This window comes from Panulirus ornatus, chromosome 42, assembly GCF_036320965.1.
Source record: "Panulirus ornatus isolate Po-2019 chromosome 42, ASM3632096v1, whole genome shotgun sequence".
NCBI classification, from domain to species: Eukaryota; Metazoa; Arthropoda; class Malacostraca; order Decapoda; family Palinuridae; genus Panulirus; species Panulirus ornatus.
Genome location: NC_092265.1, coordinates 13,618,301 through 13,637,345, shown reverse-complemented (window position 1 = coordinate 13,637,345; position 19,045 = coordinate 13,618,301). Strand labels below are relative to the sequence as shown.

The 19,045-nt window shown below is 40.6% G+C and overlaps 1 protein-coding gene across 4 annotated transcripts in view; it reads left to right on the top strand.

Moving 5' to 3' along the window:
• Positions 1–19,045, top strand: part of Sec23 (transport protein Sec23) — a 74,144-nt gene that overhangs the window by 12,961 nt on the left and 42,138 nt on the right. For all 4 annotated transcript variants that reach the window (XM_071686579.1, XM_071686578.1, XM_071686577.1 and 1 more), the window contains exons 3-5: positions 1,421–1,600; positions 7,236–7,376; positions 14,236–14,391. In XM_071686579.1, the coding sequence (XP_071542680.1) occupies positions 1,475–1,600; positions 7,236–7,376; positions 14,236–14,391 (423 nt within the window). In that variant the 5' untranslated portion in view covers positions 1,421–1,474. The remainder of the gene's footprint in view (positions 1–1,420; positions 1,601–7,235; positions 7,377–14,235; positions 14,392–19,045) is intronic.

Below are 19,045 nucleotides of genomic sequence, written 5' to 3'. Positions count from 1 at the left end.
TTGAGCACTCACTCTTATCCCCTTTGCCTTTGTACAATGGCACTATGCACGCATTCCGCCAATCCTCAGGCACCTCACCATGAGTCATACATACATTAAGTAACCTTACCAACCAGTCAGCAATACAGTCACCCCCTTTTTTAATAAATTCCACTGCAATACCATCCAAACCTGCTGCCTTGCCGGCTTTCATCTTCCGCAAAGCTTTCACTACCTCTTCTCTGTTTACCAAATCATTTTCCCTAACCCTCTCACTTTGCACACCACTTCGACCAAAACACCCTATATCTGCCACTCTATCATCAAACACATTCAACAAACCTTCAAAATACTCACTCCATCTCCTTCTCACATCACCACTACTTGTTATCACCTCCCCATTTGCGCCCTTCACTGAAGTTCCCATTTGCTCCCTTGTCTTACGCACTTTATTTACCTCCTTCCAGAACATCTTTTTATTCTCCCTAAAATTTAATGATACTCTCTCACCCCAACTCTCATTTGCCCTTTTTTTCACCTCTTGCACCTTTCTCTTGACCTCCTGTCTCTTTCTTTTATACATCTCCCACTCAATTGCATTTTTTCCCTGCAAAAATCGTCCAAATGCCTCTCTCTTCTCTTTCACTAATACTTTTGGATGTTAATGTGCTGAGAGGTGCAACTGGAGGGATGTCTGATCATTATCTTGTGGAGGCTAAGGTGAAGATTTGTATGGGTTTTCAGAAAAGAAGAGTGAATGTTGGGGTGAAGAGGGTGGTGAGAGTAAGTGAGCTTGAGAAGGAGACCTGTGTGAGGAAGTACCAGGAGAGACCTGAGTACAGAATGGAAAAAGGTGAGAACAATGGAAGGAAGGGGAGTGGGGGAGGAATGGGATGTATTTAGGGAATCAGTGATGGATTGCACAAAAGATGCTTGTGGCATGAGAAGAGTGGGAGGTGGGTTGATTAGAAAGGGTAGTGAGTGGTGGGATGAAGAAGTAGTATTGTTCCACATTATTTTGGTAATATTTTGCAGTCATCTTTTTTCCTTTAACAGTAGTGAACTGTTTTTGACTGTTCCTAGAGAGCAATCTTGCAAGTTTTTTGTTGTGAAAGTGTTCATTAGTCTTTTTTATCAATTCCCATACAGATATATAGTTGGGATTGATGTTGCTTGAGCAAGGTTTGGTTAACAGATAGTCTATAAAGCTGAAATATGGAGGATTCCATAAATTGAAGATCTCTTGGTAAATTATTTGTTATTATTAAGGTTACTTTGATGATCATTTATTTATGTAAATAATTACTGACCTGTATTTTGAAATCCCATTTTTGCATTTCTTCAAGAGAAGTAATTTTTTTATGCTTTTGACTCTGATAAAGTATGGAAGATGTCACAGGCTTCAATACCAGTTTTCCTAATATTAATTTTCACATGACAGGGTGTTCGATTTTCATGGAATGTGTGGCCTTCTAGTCGAATTGAAGCAACACGGATGGTAGTGCCAGTTGCTTGCACTTACACCCCTTTGAAGAAACGTGATGATTTGCCTCCAATTTGTTATGAGCCACTGAAGTGCACACAAATACAGTGTGGAGCAATTTTAAACCCTCTCTGTCAGGTAAGAGACAGTGTGAGATTTTAATTCAGTCCAGTAGTGTAATAGATTTTCTATATAAAGCTAAGGTTCTTTTAACATTGTTAATTCTGTTTTTGTTGCGTAGTGATTGTCTAACAATTAAAGTTCTTAATAAATGCTTGTATGTCCTCTCATTTAAAGAAATTCAAAGTTGAACTGTTGCATTTACTATTAGCATATGTGACAACTTAGTATGGTTCTTTCTTCTCACTATCATGGTTCACTTAGTGTAAGGGAGAGATCTATACACATTTTAGAAGGAAACCCACAGCATTTAGATTTAAAGTGATGAACACAATAGGTACCTCTGCGCATAATTTTTACACACTTGGATATTAATGGGGAGCTCCTACAGCGATGGCTTATAGAGCAAAGGTTCGCAATGCTGACATTTAAGAATTAGGACAAACATGGCATTATGTTGAGGAGAAGAGAGTGGTGAGAGTAAGTGAGCTTGTAAAAGGAGACTTGTGTGAGGAAGTACCAGGAGAGATTGAGTGTAGAATGGCAAAAGGTGAGAGTAAATGATGTGAGGGGAGTGGGTGAGGAATGGGATGTATTTAGGGAAGCAGTGATAGCTTGTGCAATCGATGCATGCGACATGAGAAAGGTGGGAGATGGGCATATTAGAAAGGGTAGGAAGTGGTGGGATGAAGAAGTAAAATTGTTAGTGAAAGGGAAAAGAGGCGTTGAGATGATACTTACAAGAGAGGAATGCAATTAACTGGGAGATGTATTCGATAAAGCAGCAGGAGGTCAAGAGAAAGATGCAAGGGATGAAAAAGAGCGCAAATGAGAGTTGGGGTAAGAGAGTATCATTAAACTTTAGGGAGAATAAAAAGATGTTTTGGAAGGAGGTAAATAATATGCGTAAGACAAGAGAACATATGGGAACATCAGTGAATGGGGCAAGTGGGGTGGTAATAGCAGGTAGTGACGAAGTGAAAAGGAGATGGAGTGAGTATTTTGAAGGTTTGTTGAATGTGTATGATGATAGAGTGGCAGATATAGGGTGCTTTGTTCGGTGTGGTGTGGGAAGATAGAGGATCAGTGAGAATGGTTTGGTTAAGAGAAGAGGTAATGAAAGCATTGTGGATGATAAAATCCAGCAAGTCATCAGGTTTCGTTGGTATTGCAGTAGAATTTATAAAGAAAGGTGGTGACTGTTTTGTTGATTGGTTGGTAAGGATATTCATTGTATGTATGGATCAGAGTGAGGTGCCTGAGGATTGGCAGAATGCATGCATAGTGCCATTGCACAAAGGCAAGGGGGATAAAGTTGAGTGTTCAAATTACAGAGTCATAAGTTTTTTGAGTACTCCTGGGAAATGATATGGGAGGCAGTTGATAGAGAAGATGAAGGCATGTACAGAGCATCAGATTGGGGAGGAGCAGTGTGGTTTCAGAAGTGGTAGAGAATGTGTGAATCAGGTGTTTGCTTTGAAGAATGTGAGAAATACTTAGAAAAACAGATGGATTTGTTTTTAGCATTTATGGATTTGGAGAAGGCATATGATAGGGTTGATAGAGATGCTTTTTGGAAGGTCTTAAGAGTTTATGGTGTGGGAGGTAAGTTGCAAGAAGCAGTGAAAAGTTTTTACCAAGGATGTAAGGCATGTGTACAAGTAGGAAGAGAGGAGGGTGATTGGTTCCTAGTGAATGTCAGTCTATGGTAGGGGGGGTGTGATGTCCCCATGGCTGTTTAATTTGTTTATGGATGGGGTGGTTAGGGAGGTAAATGCAAGTTTTAGAGAGGGGCAAGAATGCACTTTGTTGGGGATGAAAGGGCCTGGAAAGTGAGTCATTCATTGTTCGCTAATGATACAGCTCTAGTAGCTGATTCGAGTGTGAAACTGCAGAAGGTGACTGAATTTGGAAAAGTATGTGAAAGGAGAAAGTTGAGAGTAAATGAGGATAAGAGCTGGGTTATTAGATTCAGTAAGGTTGAGGGATAAGTTAATTGGGATATAAGTTTGAATGGAGAAAAATTGGAGGAAGTGAAGAGTTCAGATGTCTGGAAGTGGACTTAGCAGCAAATGGAGCCATGGAAGTGGAAATGAGTCACAGGATGGAGGATGGGGCAAAGATTCTGGGAGTGATGAAGAATGTGTGGAAGGAGAGAACGTTATTTTGGAGAGCAAAAATGTGTATGTTTGAAGGAATAGTAGTTTCAACAATATTATATGGTTGCGAGGCATGGGCTATAGATACGGTTGTACGGTGAGTGGATGTGTTGGAAATGAAATGTTTGAGTACAATATGTGGTGTGAGGTGTTTTGATCAGATAAATAATGAAAGGGTAAGAGAGAGGTGTAAGAATAAAAATAGTATGATTGAGAGAGCAGAGGTGGGTGTATAGAAATGGTTTGGATGCATGGAGAGTGAGTGACAAAGAGGTTATACGTGTCAGAGGTAGAGGGAACCATGAGAAGTGAAAGACCAAATTGGAGAATGAAGGATGGAGTGAAAAAGATTTTGAGTGATTGGGGCCTCAACATACAGGAGGGTGAGAAGCATGCAAGGAATAGGGTGAATTGGACCAGTGTGGTATACTGGGATTGACTTGCTGTCAAGTGAACTGAACCAGGGTATGTGAAACGTCTGTGGTAAACCATGGAAAGGTCTGTGGGGCCTGGATGTGGATAGGGAGCTGTGGTTTTTTATTTATTAATGCACACATACACACCCCCAAGCCTAAACCAGCTACCCATTTTATCAACCATCCTCTTTAGGAAAATTAACAATTGGGTGAACTGTGGACTGAATGCCGCTACCAGGACTCAGACCTATGTGAGTTTGATCCCAGGTGGCCTGTGCATGTGAAATGGGTGGTAATGGTATCCTCAAGAAGCAGAGAAAAGATTTTGGGAAGAGTATTGGGTGTTTGTGTGAGTAGCAGGAGAGGAGAGTGAGTGGTGCCTGGTGAAGGTTGGTTTATGGCATGGATGTGTGATGTCACCATGACTGTTTGTTTCTGTATGGGGTGGTAAGGGAGCTAGATGTCAAGAGTCTTGGAGAGAGAGAGGCGAGTATGCAGTAGAAAGGGGATGAGGGGTTATGGGAAGTGAGTCAGAAGTTTTTTGCTGATGACATCACTGATGGCAGATTTGATTGAGAAACTGCAGAAGTTGTTGATTGAGTTTGGGAGAGTATGTGAAAGGAGGAAGTTAAGAGTAACTGTGTGTAAAAGGAGGGTTATTTGGTTTAGCAGGGCTGGAAAACAGGTTAGTTAGTGTGGTAGTTTGAATGCAGAACATGAGGAGGAGGTGCAAAATATTTTTAGATACCTGGGAGTGAACATGGCAGTAAATGGAACCATGGAAGTTGAAGCAATTCATTGGGTGAGTGAGGAGGTGAAGGTTCTGGGAACATTGAGGAGTGAGTGGAAAGAGAGCTCATCATCTGAGGGTATATTAGTCCCAACGGTGTTTTATGGATGTGAGGCATGGGTTATTAATGATGTGTGGAGGAGGGTGCATGTATTTGAGGACAGTATTTGGAGTTAGGTGGTTTGATTGAGAAAGTAAAAGGGCAAAAGAGAGGTATGGTAATATGAAAAGTGTGGTTGAGAGTGCTGAAGAGGGTGTGCTGAAATAGTTTTGGCATGGAGAGAATGAATGAGGAGAGATCAACAGAGGATATATGTTGCAGAAGTGGATGAGACAAAAAGGGGGAGATCAAATTGTAGATGGAAGAATGGGGTGAAAAAGAATATTAGTGATTTGGGCCTGAATGTGCAGAAGGGTGAAAGACTTGCACATGATAGTGAATTGGAAAGATGTAATATACATGGAGTGACATGCTGTCATTCGACAGAACCAGGGCATGTGAAGTAGCCAGGGAACCATGGAAAGGTCTGTGGGACCAGCGTGTGGATTGGGGGCTGTAGTTTTGGTGCATTGAACATGGCTGGTAGAGATTGGTTGAGTGAATGCAGTTTTTTTTTTCACTTTCTGCTACCCCATTAGTATGGGGAAATGTGAACAAACATGAAGAGAAGGTAAATGTATCTGTGGTACTGCTTTCAACCAATTTGTAAATCATTGCATTGATTACGATCCTGTAGAAAAAATTATTTGCCTCATTTAAGGTAAAACGTTTGGCCATGAGTTTGTATTCATAACTGATTGAAATCAGATGAATCATGCTTTAAGTAGGGTCTTAATTCATGAGTGAGTGAAATCAGATTATTCAAGCCTTAAGTAGCTGCTTAGATTGAGATCATCAAAGTCTCTGGTAAATTTGAATTTCAAAGTTTGATCACCTCTTAACCTTCTCTTTTTTAAGCTGGACGAAGTTAAGTTGTTTAGACAGTTTTCTTAAGATTTGTTTTTCAATCTGAAAGTCATCTTTGTTGCTCATTGCTTTATATTATCTATTCTCTCTTTTCTGAGGTAGGTTGACCAAAACTGAACAGATTACTCAAAATAGGGGTACACCAAGGAAGCATAAAGATTGAGGATGATTTCCTTAGAATTAGAATTGAAAGGCCTACCTATGAATTCAGTGATTTTGTTCATCAGTTTTACTGCTTCTGTACATTACTTATTTGGCTTAAGTCATGGATGACTGCCAAACTCTCTCAGAGTGTCAAGTTGGTATTTTGAGTGGGGTGGGAGTGTGGGCATTCCCATTTAGAAGATACAGAAAAAGAAGATTGTGGTTAGGAGACTCTAAGGAGGTAAAATATTCTATTTATAGTGGGTGGGTTTTGAAGTAAAAAAAAAAAAAATTGTATTTGAAAAATATTTGTGACTGTCAGGAACTAATGTTGTATGTTTGATTATCAGTGCCAGATCATTAAGGAGGGAAAAAGAAATGGCCTAAACTTTACCATGATCATTCCAGGTAGAGCGAAACCTATCTCTATAGTGTACTTTGAAATCCTCTGCATGGGAGATTCTGGGGCACTGACTTGAAGATAGCATTGCCTAATGGCAGGAAGTCAAATAGTTGTAAATAATTGGAGGAATTGTGGGATATATATGAAACATAAGATCAGAAATATAAGGATTATAGACTTTTGGGCTTAATGGCATTTTAGTTAGGAGATTCAAGATCCATAAGGCAAGCAGTAGGAGTTCTTGTATTACGGTAGGCACAAACACTGCCCTTGTAACAGAAATGAGGGTAATGATTCAAGTTAGAGAGCTGATAGTGTAGAGGGGAAGGAGCCTTGGAGAGTTGGGTTTCTAAGAGGTGATGAATAAAGATGAAAGTAAGCTTAGAAGAGTTTAAAGAGTCATTTAAGGGGACCCTGGAATCCATCCAGCCTAACGTGGCCAGTAGTACCATGCCACTTTGGCACTAGAAGAAATGAATGGTGGAATCAAATTTAGATGGAAATTCAAAGGAGGCTGGAGCCATTAAATCTTGTACAGTATCCCTCTCTGATTCTTCACTTGGGGTCCAAGGTAGAGTAAAAAGGAGTGTGCAAAGATCATTTTTCATGAATTGTGTGTGAGGTTCTTCATAGGCCATTTCTGTTTTTAACAGTAGATTTATATATGTATTTTTAGAGGGGAATGTATTTATCTTACTTAGAGGGGAAGGCATGTAACCATCCTCATTATAAGAAGCTTCTAATACTGTATTTAGTAAGGACATTTTCTTTCAGGTAGACTTCCGGTCCAAAATGTGGGTATGCTGCTTTTGCTTCCAGCGTAACTCCTTCCCTAGCACCTATGCTTCCATCAGTGAACAGAGCCAGCCAGCAGAATTATTCTCTACCTACTCAACTATCGAATATACTATCATGGTGAGTTAAGGAATGGTAATTAAATGGGTTGAGCTTTACTTATGTTATTCTGATTCATGTATTTGGAATGTTATATTTAAAGCAGGCTATGTATCTGTACTGTTTTTGATATTTAAGAAGTGACAAGATGATGACCATAAAACTAAAGCCAGACTAAAAGTATTGGTACATGGTGTCTGGAAAAGAATGGAAAAAGATTACACAGGGTAAGTCATATTCATATTCACTTGCCTTCATCCATTCCTGGCACCACCCCACCTCACAGAAATGGCATCACCACCCCTGTGTCAGTGAGGTAGTGCCAGGAAAATGGACAAAAAGGCCACATTCATTCATGCTTAGTCTCAAGCTTTCATGTAATGCACCAAAACCACAACTTCCTATCCACATCCAGGCCCACAGACCTTTTCGTGGTTTGCCCCAGATGTTTCGCATTCCCTGGTTTAGTCCATTGACAGCTTGTTGACCCCAGGATATGACATCGTTCCAATTCATTCTATTCCTTGCATGTATTTCACCCTCTTGCATGTGTAGGCCCCAATCACTCAAAGTCTTTTTCACTTCTTTCTTCCCTCTCCAATTTGGTCTCCTGATTCTCCTTGTTCCCTCCACTTCTGACTCGTATATCCTCTTTATCAACCTTTCCTCACTAATTTTCTCCATATGCCCATACCATTTCAACACATCCTTTTCTGCTCTTGGAGCCACACACTTTTCTGTGATTCTTTCATTACTTACTTGCTCAAACCACCTCAAAACTTGTATTGTCCTCAAATGTTTTAATTCCAATTCTTTTAACCTCCTCTGCACAATCCTATCAGTAGCCCATGCCTTGCAAGCATATAGTATTTGGAATTGCCATTCCTTCAAATATGCCCAATTTTGCCTGCAGAGATAATGTTCTCTCCACCCGTTCTTCATCACTCCCAGAACCTTTACCCCCTCTTCCACTATATGACTCATTTCCAAGTCCATGGTTCCATTCGCTCCTAAGTCCACTTCCAGATATCTAAAACACCTCACTTCCTTGAATTTTTCCCATTTAAACTTACATCCCAACTAACTTTTTCTTCAACCCTGCTAAACCTTACAACCCTCCTCTTATTCACATTTACTCTCAATTTTCTCCTTACACACACACTTCCATACTCAGTCACCAATTTGTGCAGTTTCACACTTAAATCTGCCACTAGTGCCTCCATTTTGGTATGTTTACTTCTCTATCTTTGACTGTATCAAGTATAGACAGTTAGATTTTTAGACATGACTTATTGCTGTAAAATGAAACAGCTTTGGAAATAGTTTATTACTTTCCCCTTATGTTCTACGTATGTTTTTATTGGAGTGTAATGCTTGACATGTCAATGGTGAGAATGTCTTTAGTATATTGCTCTATTGCTGTTACATGGCTCCTTAAATGGGGATAAATGAAAGTTAGTTTCAAGGTTACTTTCACTCCTTCCCTTAGGTTAGTCTTGAGTTTAAGATCTGAAAGAAATATATTGGTAGCTAGCCAGGTAGGAAAGTAGTCATCCTTCATTTCTTCTGATTAATCATGATTAAATGTTTTCACAGCTCAACTCTAAGTGATAAAAATTAGTTTTTGTAAGGGAGGATCAATAATTTTTTGTAAGGGAGTATCAACAGAGAGGAATTTAGCATGGACTTTGTTTTTCAGACATTTATGTATTTAAGAGAAGAAAGATCAGGAGAGGCAAGTGTTTTAGGAGCAACTGAGTGACTGTTTCAGCAGTTTTGATGTAAAAGACTGGGATGATGGGTGGTTTGAATGTGAAGGTGAATATTGTAGTAGTTGAGAGTATAATTGGGGGGCATGTAGTATTCAGTATTGTGAATGAAAATGATGAACAGATTGTGGGGTTGTGTGGTGAAAAAGGACCAGTTATTGGGAATACCTGGTTTAAAAAGAGGGACATGCATAGGTATACTTATGTAAGTATGAGAGTTGGGCAGTGGGCATTATTGGCTTACTTATTAATTGATAGGCTTGTAAAAGAGAGACTTTTGGACATGATTATAATGAGAGGGGCAGCTGGTGGGATGTCTGATCATTCTCTTTAAGGGGCAATGATGAAAATTTTTATGGTTTTTTGGAAAAGAGAAAACAATGTCACTGAGAAGAGAGTGGTGATAGTGAACTTGGAAAAATGATGAGGTTATAAAGATACAAGGAGAGCTTGAGTGCAGTATGGCAAAAGGTGAGAGTAAATGAAACAAGGGTAGTGAGTGAAGGTTTGGAGGCATTTAGGGAAGCAGTTCTTTCATGTGCGAGAGATGCATGTTGCATGCGAAAGGTGGGAGTTGGACAGATAAGAGAAGGTAATGAAAGGTGGGATGAAGATAAAAATTTGCTAGTTAAAGAGAAAGGAGGTGTTTTGGGGATGTATAAGAGAAAGTGGCAGAAGGTCAAGAGGTGGGTGCAGTGGTTGAAAATAAGGGCAGATGAGAGTTGGGGTGATCTAGTATCGGTAAACATCAGGGAGAATAAGATGTTTTAGAAAGAGATTGATAATGTGCAAAAACCTAGAGGATGAATAGGACCATTGGTGAATGGGACAGAAGAGGAAGTGATGAAGTGAGGAGGAGATGGAGTGAATGTTTTGGACTGTTGAATGATTTTGATGATAGGGTGGCACATATAGGGTGTTTGGGTTGGGATGGTATGCAAAGTGAGAGTATCATGGAGAGTGTTTTGGTGAAGAGAGAAGAGGTGGTGAAAACCTTACATAAGATGAATTATGGGAAACCAGCTGGAGTAGATAGTACTGAAGTTGAATTTACTAAGAAAAGAAATGACTGAGTTCTTGACTGGTTGGTAAGGATTTTCATTGTATATACCCTTGCTGAAGCAGGGCTAGCGTTGCTATTTCCTGTGTGGCGGGGTAGCGACAGGAATGGAGGATGGCAGACAAATACAAATAGGTACATGTGTATATATGTGTATGTTTTTTTTTTTTTTTTTTTTTTTTTATACTTTGTCGCTGTCTCCCGCGTTTGCGGGGTAGCGCAAGGAAACAGACAAAAGAAATGGCCCAACCCCCCCTCCCCCCATACACATGTACATACACACGTCCACACACGCAAATATACATACCTACACAGCTTTCCATGGTTTACCCCAGACGCTTCACATGCCTTGATTCAATCCACTGACAGCACGTCAACCCCTGTATACCACATCGCTCCAATTCACTCTATTCCTTGCCCTCCTTTCACCCTCCTGCATGTTCAGGCCCCGATCACACAAAATCTTTTTCACTCCATCTTTCCACCTCCAATTTGGTCTCCCTCTCTCCTCGTTCCCTCCACCTCCAACACATATATCCTCTTGGTCAATCTTTCCTCACTCATTCTCTCCATGTGCCCAAACCATTTCAAAACACCCTCTTCTGCTCTCTCAACCACGCTCTTTTTATTTCCACACATCTCTCTTACCCTTACGTTACTTACTCGATCAAACCACCTCACACCACACATTTTCCTCAAACATCTCATTTCCAGCACATCCATCCTCCTGCGCACATCTCTATCCATAGCCCACGCCTCGCAACCATACAACATTGTTGGAACCACTATTCCTTCAAACATACCCATTTTTGCTTTCCGAGATAATGTTCTCGACTTCCACACATTCTTCAAGGCTCCCAAAATTTTCGCCCCCTCCCCCACCCTATGATCCACTTCCGCTTCCATGGTTCCATCCGCTGACAGATCCACTCCCAGATATCTAAAACACTTCACTTCCTCCAGTTTTTCTCCATTCAAACTCACCTCCCAATTGACTTGACCCTCACCCCTACTGTACCTAATAACCTTGCTCTTATTCACATTTACTCTTAACTTTCTTCTTCCACACACTTTACCAAACTCAGTCACCAGCTTCTGCAGTTTCTCACATGAATCAGCCACCAGCGCTGTATCATCAGCGAACAACAACTGACTCACTTCCCAAGCTCTCTCATCCCCAACAGACTTCTGTGTATGTATATGTATGTAAATGTTAATATGTGTATGGGCGTTTATGTATACATATGTTATATGGTTATCGGGCATGGGCTATAGATAGGGTCGTGCAGAGGAAGGTGGATTTGTTGGAAATGAAGTGATTGAGGGCAATATGTGGTGTGAGGTGGTTTGATCGAGTAAGTAATGAAAGGGTAAGAGAGATGCGTGGAAATAAAAAGTGTGGTTGAGAGAGCAGAAGAGGGTGTATTGGAATGGTTTGGACACATGGAGAGAATGAGTGAGGAAAGATTGACAAAGAGGATATATGTGTCAGGTGGAGGGAAGAAGGAGAAGCGGGAGACCTAATTGGAGGTGGAAGGATGGAGTTAAAAAGATTTTGACCGATCGGGGCTTGAACATACAGGAGGGTGAAAGGCATGCAAGGAATAGAGTGAATTGAAACAATGTAGTATACCGGGGTCGATGTGCTGTCAGTGGATTGAACCAGGGCATGTGAAGTGGCTGGGGTAAACCATGGAAAGTTTTGTGGAGCCCGGATGTGGAAAGGGAGCTGTGGTTTCGGTGCATTATACATGACAGCTAGAGACTGAGTGTGAACGAAAGTGGCCTTTGTTGTCTTTTCCTAGCGCTGCCTCGTATGCGTGCGGGGGGAGGGGAGTGTCATTTCATCTGTAGCGGGGTGGCGATGGGAATGAATAAAGGCGGCAAGTATGAATTATGTACATGTGTATATATGTGTATGTCTGTGTATGTATATATATGTATGTATATGTAGAAATGTCTAGGTATGTATATGTGCATGTGTGGACATGGATGTGTATGTATATGCATGTGTATGTGGGTGTGTTGGACCATTCTTTCATCTGTTCCCTTGCGCTACCTCACTAACGTGGGAAACAGCGACATAGTATAATAAAATAAATCGATAAAATGTATACATTGATATTCATATGTGTGTGTGTGTGGGCGTTTACGTATATATATGTGTATGAGGGTAGGGCCATTCCTTGTCTGTTTCCTTGCGCTACCTTGCTGATGCGGGAGACGGTGGTTAAGTATGATAATGATGTAATAAAATGTGTATATGAGTGGATGGGCCATTCTTCGTCTGCTTCTTGGTGTTACCTCACTACGCAGGAAACAGTGATTAAGTATAATGAATAATATGATATTGGTCATGGTAAGGTGCCTGAGGATTGGCAGGATGCATGTATAATGATGTATAAAGGCAAAGGGAATAATGGTGCGTTCAGACTACACAGGTATATGTTTGTTGAGTGATACATGGTAAGTTGTTTGAAGGGTATTAACCGAGAGGTTGAAGGCATGTATGGAGCATCAGATTGGGGAGGGGCATTTTGGTTTCAAAAGTGGTAGAGGATGTGTGGATCTGGTGTTTGCTTCCAAGAATGCATGTGAAAAACACAGAGAAGCAGATGTATTTGCATGTGACATTTATATTTCTGTAGAATGCATATGATAAGTTTGATAGAGATTCTTTGTGAAAGGTGTTCAGAATATTCATTTTAGGAAGAATGCTGTTAGAAGCAGAGTTTTTATCAAGCATGTAAGGCATGTGTACATGTATTAAGAGAGAATATTGAATGGTTCCTAGTGAAAGTTGGTCTGTGGCTCTGGCAGGGTTGTGTGATATCACCATGGTTGGGTTTGTGGGGAAGGTAAATGAAAGGGTCTTGGAGAGAGGGATGAGCATGCAATCTGTGGGGAATGAGAGGCCTGGGAAGTGAGTCACTTGTTGTTTGGTGTTGGTACAGCTCTGGTGGCAGATTCACTTGAGGCTTGCAGAAGTTGGTGATTGAGCTTGGAAAATTGTGCAAAAAGAGGAAGTTGAGAGTAAATGTGAATATAAGCAAGGTTAGTATGATTAGCAGAGTTGAGGGACATGTTAGTTTGAGTGTGCATTTGAAATGAGAAAACTTGGAGGAAGTGAAGTATTTTAAGCATGGCAGTGAATGGAACCATGGAAGTGAGTCATAGGGTGTATGAAGGGGTGAAGGTTCTGGGGGAGCTGAAGACTGTGTGTAAAGAGAGAACATTATATAGGAAGGCAAAAATGGGCATGTTTGAAGATAGTCATAACAATATTACATGGATGCAAGTCACGGGCTATAGATAAGGATCTGTGGAGGAGGATGTATGTGTTGGAAATGAAATGTCTGAGGACAATTAGTGGTTTGAGGTCTGAGGTTTGATAGAGTAAGTGATGAAAGAGTAAGAGAGTGATGTAGTGATAAAAAGAGTGAAGTTGAGAGAGCTGGAGAGGTGAGCTGAAATGGTTTGGACTCATGAAGAGAATGAATGAGGAGAGCTTAACAAAAAGGATGTATGTCTCAGAAATGGATGACTTAAGGAGAATGGAGAGACCAAATTGGAGATGGAAGGATTGATTGAAAAAGACTGTTAGCGATTGGGCTGAATGTGGAGGAAGGCAAAATTTTGATGTGGGATAGTGATTTGGAATGATGTGGTATACTGGGGTTGATGTACTGTCAGTAGAATAAAAAAGGGCATATGAAGCACTTGTGGTAAACTATGAAAAGGTGTGGGGTCTGGTTGTGGATAGGGAGCTGTGGTTTTGATGCACTACACATGACATATAGAGAATGGATGTGAGTGGATGCATCCTTTCTTTGTCTGTTCCTGGTTTTATCTCAAAAATGAGGGGAAAAAGCAATCAAGCATTAAAAAAAGCTGTATTTGGTTAGGATATGATGAATGATAAGGTGAACAGTACTTCAGAGGTCCAAAGCTCATTATATGAATTATCAATTTTATTGTAGTTAACAAAAAATGTATTTGTAGATTTTGTTTTATCATAGATTCCTTTTTTTAATTCATTGTTCTTTTACAGAGACAGCAGAATATGCCTCCAATCTTCTTGTTTGTTGTGGACACCTGTGTGGATGAAGAAGAGCTGGGAGCCCTGAAGGAGTCTATAACTATGTCTCTGTCTCTCATGCCAGCAAATGCACTTGTTGGTCTTATCACCTTTGGTCGCCACATCCATGTAGGTTAATTGTGATTTATGTTATCTTGAAATATTATTGGGATAGATTATATTGTTAGTTGTTTATTGAAATGCTTTGGATAAAGTAAGCACAGTTTTTTGGCCAAAATGTCACAGTATGACAATAACACTTAGATTTCTACTGTGCCCATCCTGAATTTGAGGTATCATTAAGTTTATCATAGTTGGCATTCAGAATTTAATGAAAATTAGGAGGACAGAGATGTACATGGTTGCTTTTATAATAGTTCAGATTTCATAACAGAATGTATTGAACTGTTATGAAGTAATGAAGATAATTTTTTCTGTGCATTGCCATTTTTGCTTTCATGATTGTGAAAGATATATTAATCCTTTCATGGTGGTCAACAACCAAAAAAGTCTGTCACAGTATGAAAGACTTTGCAATTATAGATGAGCTATCTATCTGTCTGTACCTCTGAAGCTTGTTCCCAACTGGAACTCCCTCGAGGGGGTAGCCATGGAAATAGTCTCCTTAACCAGTGAACGCCAATGCCTCTTCTTATCCTTTTGTGCTTCACCCTTAACAGACCATTGGCACTGGGCAGGTCTTTATCAGTGTTTGCAGAGGCTCCTACCCAATGTTGCCACTGACTGCTACTTAATGCTCTTGCCTAATCTTCCTAGTACATTAGCATTCTAGATTGATAGAAATTACATTGAAAATTATGTAAATGCCTTTATTTTGGCATAATTTACATCTGAGTGGGGGTGGAAGGAAGTGTGGATGACATGTCTGACAGCCCCTGATAAGTAGTAAGGCAAAGGGTGTGATAAAAAGTAGATTGTGGTTGAGAGAGGTGAGGAGGGTGTACTGAAATGGTCTGGAAATAGGGAGAGAATAAGTGAGATGTAGTGTAGCAGTTAGCGTTGCTGCCTGTGATGCATTCATGGGCCGCCCAGGGTCAGGCACATAGGTTCCAATCCTGGATAAGGCAGTCCGTTCACAGTCTACCCAGTTATTCATTCTCCCATAGGGATTGGTCTATAGAATGGGTACCTGTGTGTGAGAAATACTTAGAAAAACAGATGGATTTGTATGTGGCATTTATGAATCTGGAGAAGGCATATGATAGGATTGATAGAGATACATTCAGGAAGGTCTTAAGAATATATGGTGTGTGAGGTAAACTGCTAGAGGCAGCGAGAAGTTTTTATCAAGTTTCTAAGGCATATGTATGAGTAGAAAGAGAGGAGGATGTTTGGTTCCCAGTGAAGGTCAGTCTGCAGCAGGGGTGTGTGATATCACCATGGTTTGATTTGTTTATGGATGGGGTGGTTGGGGAGGTAAATGATAGAGTTTTGGAAAAAGGTGTGAGTATGCAGTCTGTTGGGGGTGAGAGAACCTAGGAAGTGAGTCAGTTGTTGTTTGCCAGTGATACAGCTCTAGTGGCTGATTCAAGTGAGAAACTGCAGAAGTTGGTGACTGAGTTTGGAAAAGTGTGTAAAAGGAGAAAGTTGAGAGTAAATGTGAATAAGAGTAAGGTTAAGGGACAAGTTAGCTGGGATGTAAGTTTGAAAGAGAAAAATTGTAGGAAGCGAAGTGTTTTAGATATCTGGGAGTAGATTTGGCAGTGAATGGAACCATGGAAGCTGAAATGATTCATAAGATGGGGAAGGGGGCAAAGATTCTGGGAGCAATGAAAATTGTGTGCAAAGAATGTTATCTTAGAGAGCAAAAATGGGTATGTTTGAAGGAATGGTATTTCAAGCAATATTATATGGTTGCGAGACATAGGCTGTAGATAGGGTTGTGAGGAGGAGGGTGGATGTGCTAGAAATGAAATGTTTAAGGACAATATGTGGTGTGAGGTGGTTTGATCGAGTAAGTAATGAAAGGGTAAGAGAGATGTGTGGTAATAGAAAGAGTGTGGTTGAGAGAGCAGAAGAGGGTTAGCTGAAATAGTTTAGACATATGGAGAGAATGAGTGAGGAAAGATTGACAAAGAGGATATATGTGTCAGAGGTGGAGGGAACAAGGAGAAGCGGTAGACCAAATTGGAGCTGGAAGGATGGAGTGAAAAAGATTTTGAGTGATCAGGGCCTGAGCATACAGGAGGGTGAAAGGCGTGTGAGGTATAGAGTGAATTGGAACGATGTGGTATACAGGGTTGACCTGCTGTCAGTGGATTTAAACAGGGCATGTGAAGCGTCAGGTAAACCATGAAAAGTTTTGTAGGGCCTGGATGTGGAAAGGGAGCTGTGGTTTTGGTGCATTACACATGAGAGCTAGAGACTGAGTGTGAACGAATGTGTCCTTTTTTGTCTTTTCCTGGCACTACCTTGCCTGGGAAGGGGGGGGATACTATTTCATGTGTGGCTGGGATGGTGACAGGAATGGATGAAGGCAGCAAGTATGAATTATGTACATGTGTATATATGTATATGTCTGTGTGTGTATATGTATGTATACATTGAAATGTATGTATGTATATGTGCAGTGTGGGCTTATATGTATATACATGTGTATGTGGGTTGGTTGGGCCATCCTTTTGTCTGTTTCCCTGTGCTACCTCACTAATGCAGGAGATGACAATTAAGTATAATAGAAGATAAATATTATTTTATATTTATTAGGTAACACAAGGAAACAGACGAAAGAATGGCCCACCCCTTCCACATACACATGTATATATATAAATGCCCACACACACACACACACACACATGCATACCTATACATTTCAATGTATTTATTTATTTTATTATACTTCTTCACTGTCTCCCACATTAGCGAGGTAGCGCAAGGAAACAGACGAAAGAATGGCCCAACCCACCCGCATACACATGTATATACATACATGTCCACACACACACATATACATACCTATGCATCTCAACGTATGCATATATATACACTCACAGGCATATACAAATATACACATGTACATAATTCATACTGTCTGCCCTTATTTATTCCCGTCGCCACATATACATATACATACACAGACATATACATATATGCACATGTACATAATTCATACATCCAGCCTTCATCCATTCCTGCCGCCACCCCGCCACACATAAAATGACACCCCCCTCTTTCCTCACTCATTCTCTCCATGTGACCAAACCATTTCAATACACCATCTTCTGTTTTCTCTACCACACTCTTTTTATTACCACACATCTCTTACCCTTTCATTACTTACTCACTCAAACCACCTCGCACCACATACTGTCCTCAAGATGGGTGATTATTGGTGCCTATGCACCTGGTCATGAGAAGAAAGAACATGTGAGGCAAGTGTTTTGGGAGCAGCTTTGATGCATGAGACTAGGTTATAGTGATGGGTGATTTGAATGCAAAGGTGAGTAATGTGGCAGTTGAGGGTATGATTGGTGTACATGGGGTGTTCAGTGTTGTGAATGGAAATGGGGAAGAGTTTGTAGCTTTGTGTGCTGAAAAAGGACTGGTGATTGGGAATACCTGGTTTAAAAAGAGATATACATAAGTATACATATGTAAGTAGGAGAGATGGCCAGAGAGCATTATTGGATTACACTTTAATTGATAGGCACATGAAAGAGAGACTTTTGGATGTTAATGTGCTGAGAGGGGCAACTGGATGTATGTTTGATCGTCATCTTGTGGAGGCGAAGGTAAAGATTTGTAAAGGTTTTCAGAAAAGAAGAGAGAATGTTAGTGTGAAGAGAGTTGTGAGAGTAAGTGAGCTTGGAAAGGAGACTTGTGTGAGGAAGTACCAGGAGAGATTGAGTGCAGAATGGAAAAGTTTAGAGCAAATGACGTAAGGGGAGTGGGGAAGGAATGGGATGTATTTAGGGAACTGGTGATGGCTTGCACAAAAGATGCCTGTGGCATGAGAAAGATGAGAGGTGGGCAGATTAGAAAGGGTAGTGAGTGGTGGGATGAAGAAGTAAGATTGTTAGTGAAAGAGAGAGAGGCGCTTGTATGATTTTTTGCAGGGAAATAGTGCAGTTGACTGGGAGATGTATGAAAGAAAGAGGCAGAAGGTCAAGAGAAAGGTGCAAGGGGTGAAAAAGAGGGCAAATGAGAGTTGGGGTGAGAGAGTATCATTAAATTTTAGGGAGAATAAAAAGATGTTTTGGAAGGAAGTAAATAACAAGAGAACAAATGGGAACATCGGTGAAGGGGGCTAATGGGGAGGTAATAACAAGTAGTGGTGAAGTGAGAGGGAGATGGAGTGAGTATTTTGAAGGTTTGTTGAATGTGTTTGGTGATAGAATGGCAGATATAGGGTGTTTTGGTTGAGGTGGTGTGCGAAATGAGAGGGTCAGGGAGAATGGTTTGGTAAACAGAGAACAGGTAGTGAAAGTTTTGCGGAAGATGAAAGCCAGCGAGGTAGTGGGTTTGGAATTTATTGAAAAAGGGGGGTGACTATGTTGTTGACTGGTTGGTGAGAATATTCAGTGTATTGGTGGAATGCATGCATAGTGCCATGTTATAAAGGCAAAGGAGATAAAGGTGAGTGTTCAAATTACATAGGTATAAGTTTGTTGAGTATTCCTGGGAAATTGTATGGGAGGGTATTGATTGAGAGGGTGAAGGCATGTACAGAGCATCAGATTAGGGAAGAGCAGTGTGGTTTCAGAAGTGGTAGAGGATGTGTGGATCAGGTGTATGCTTTGAAGAATGTATGTGAGAAATACTT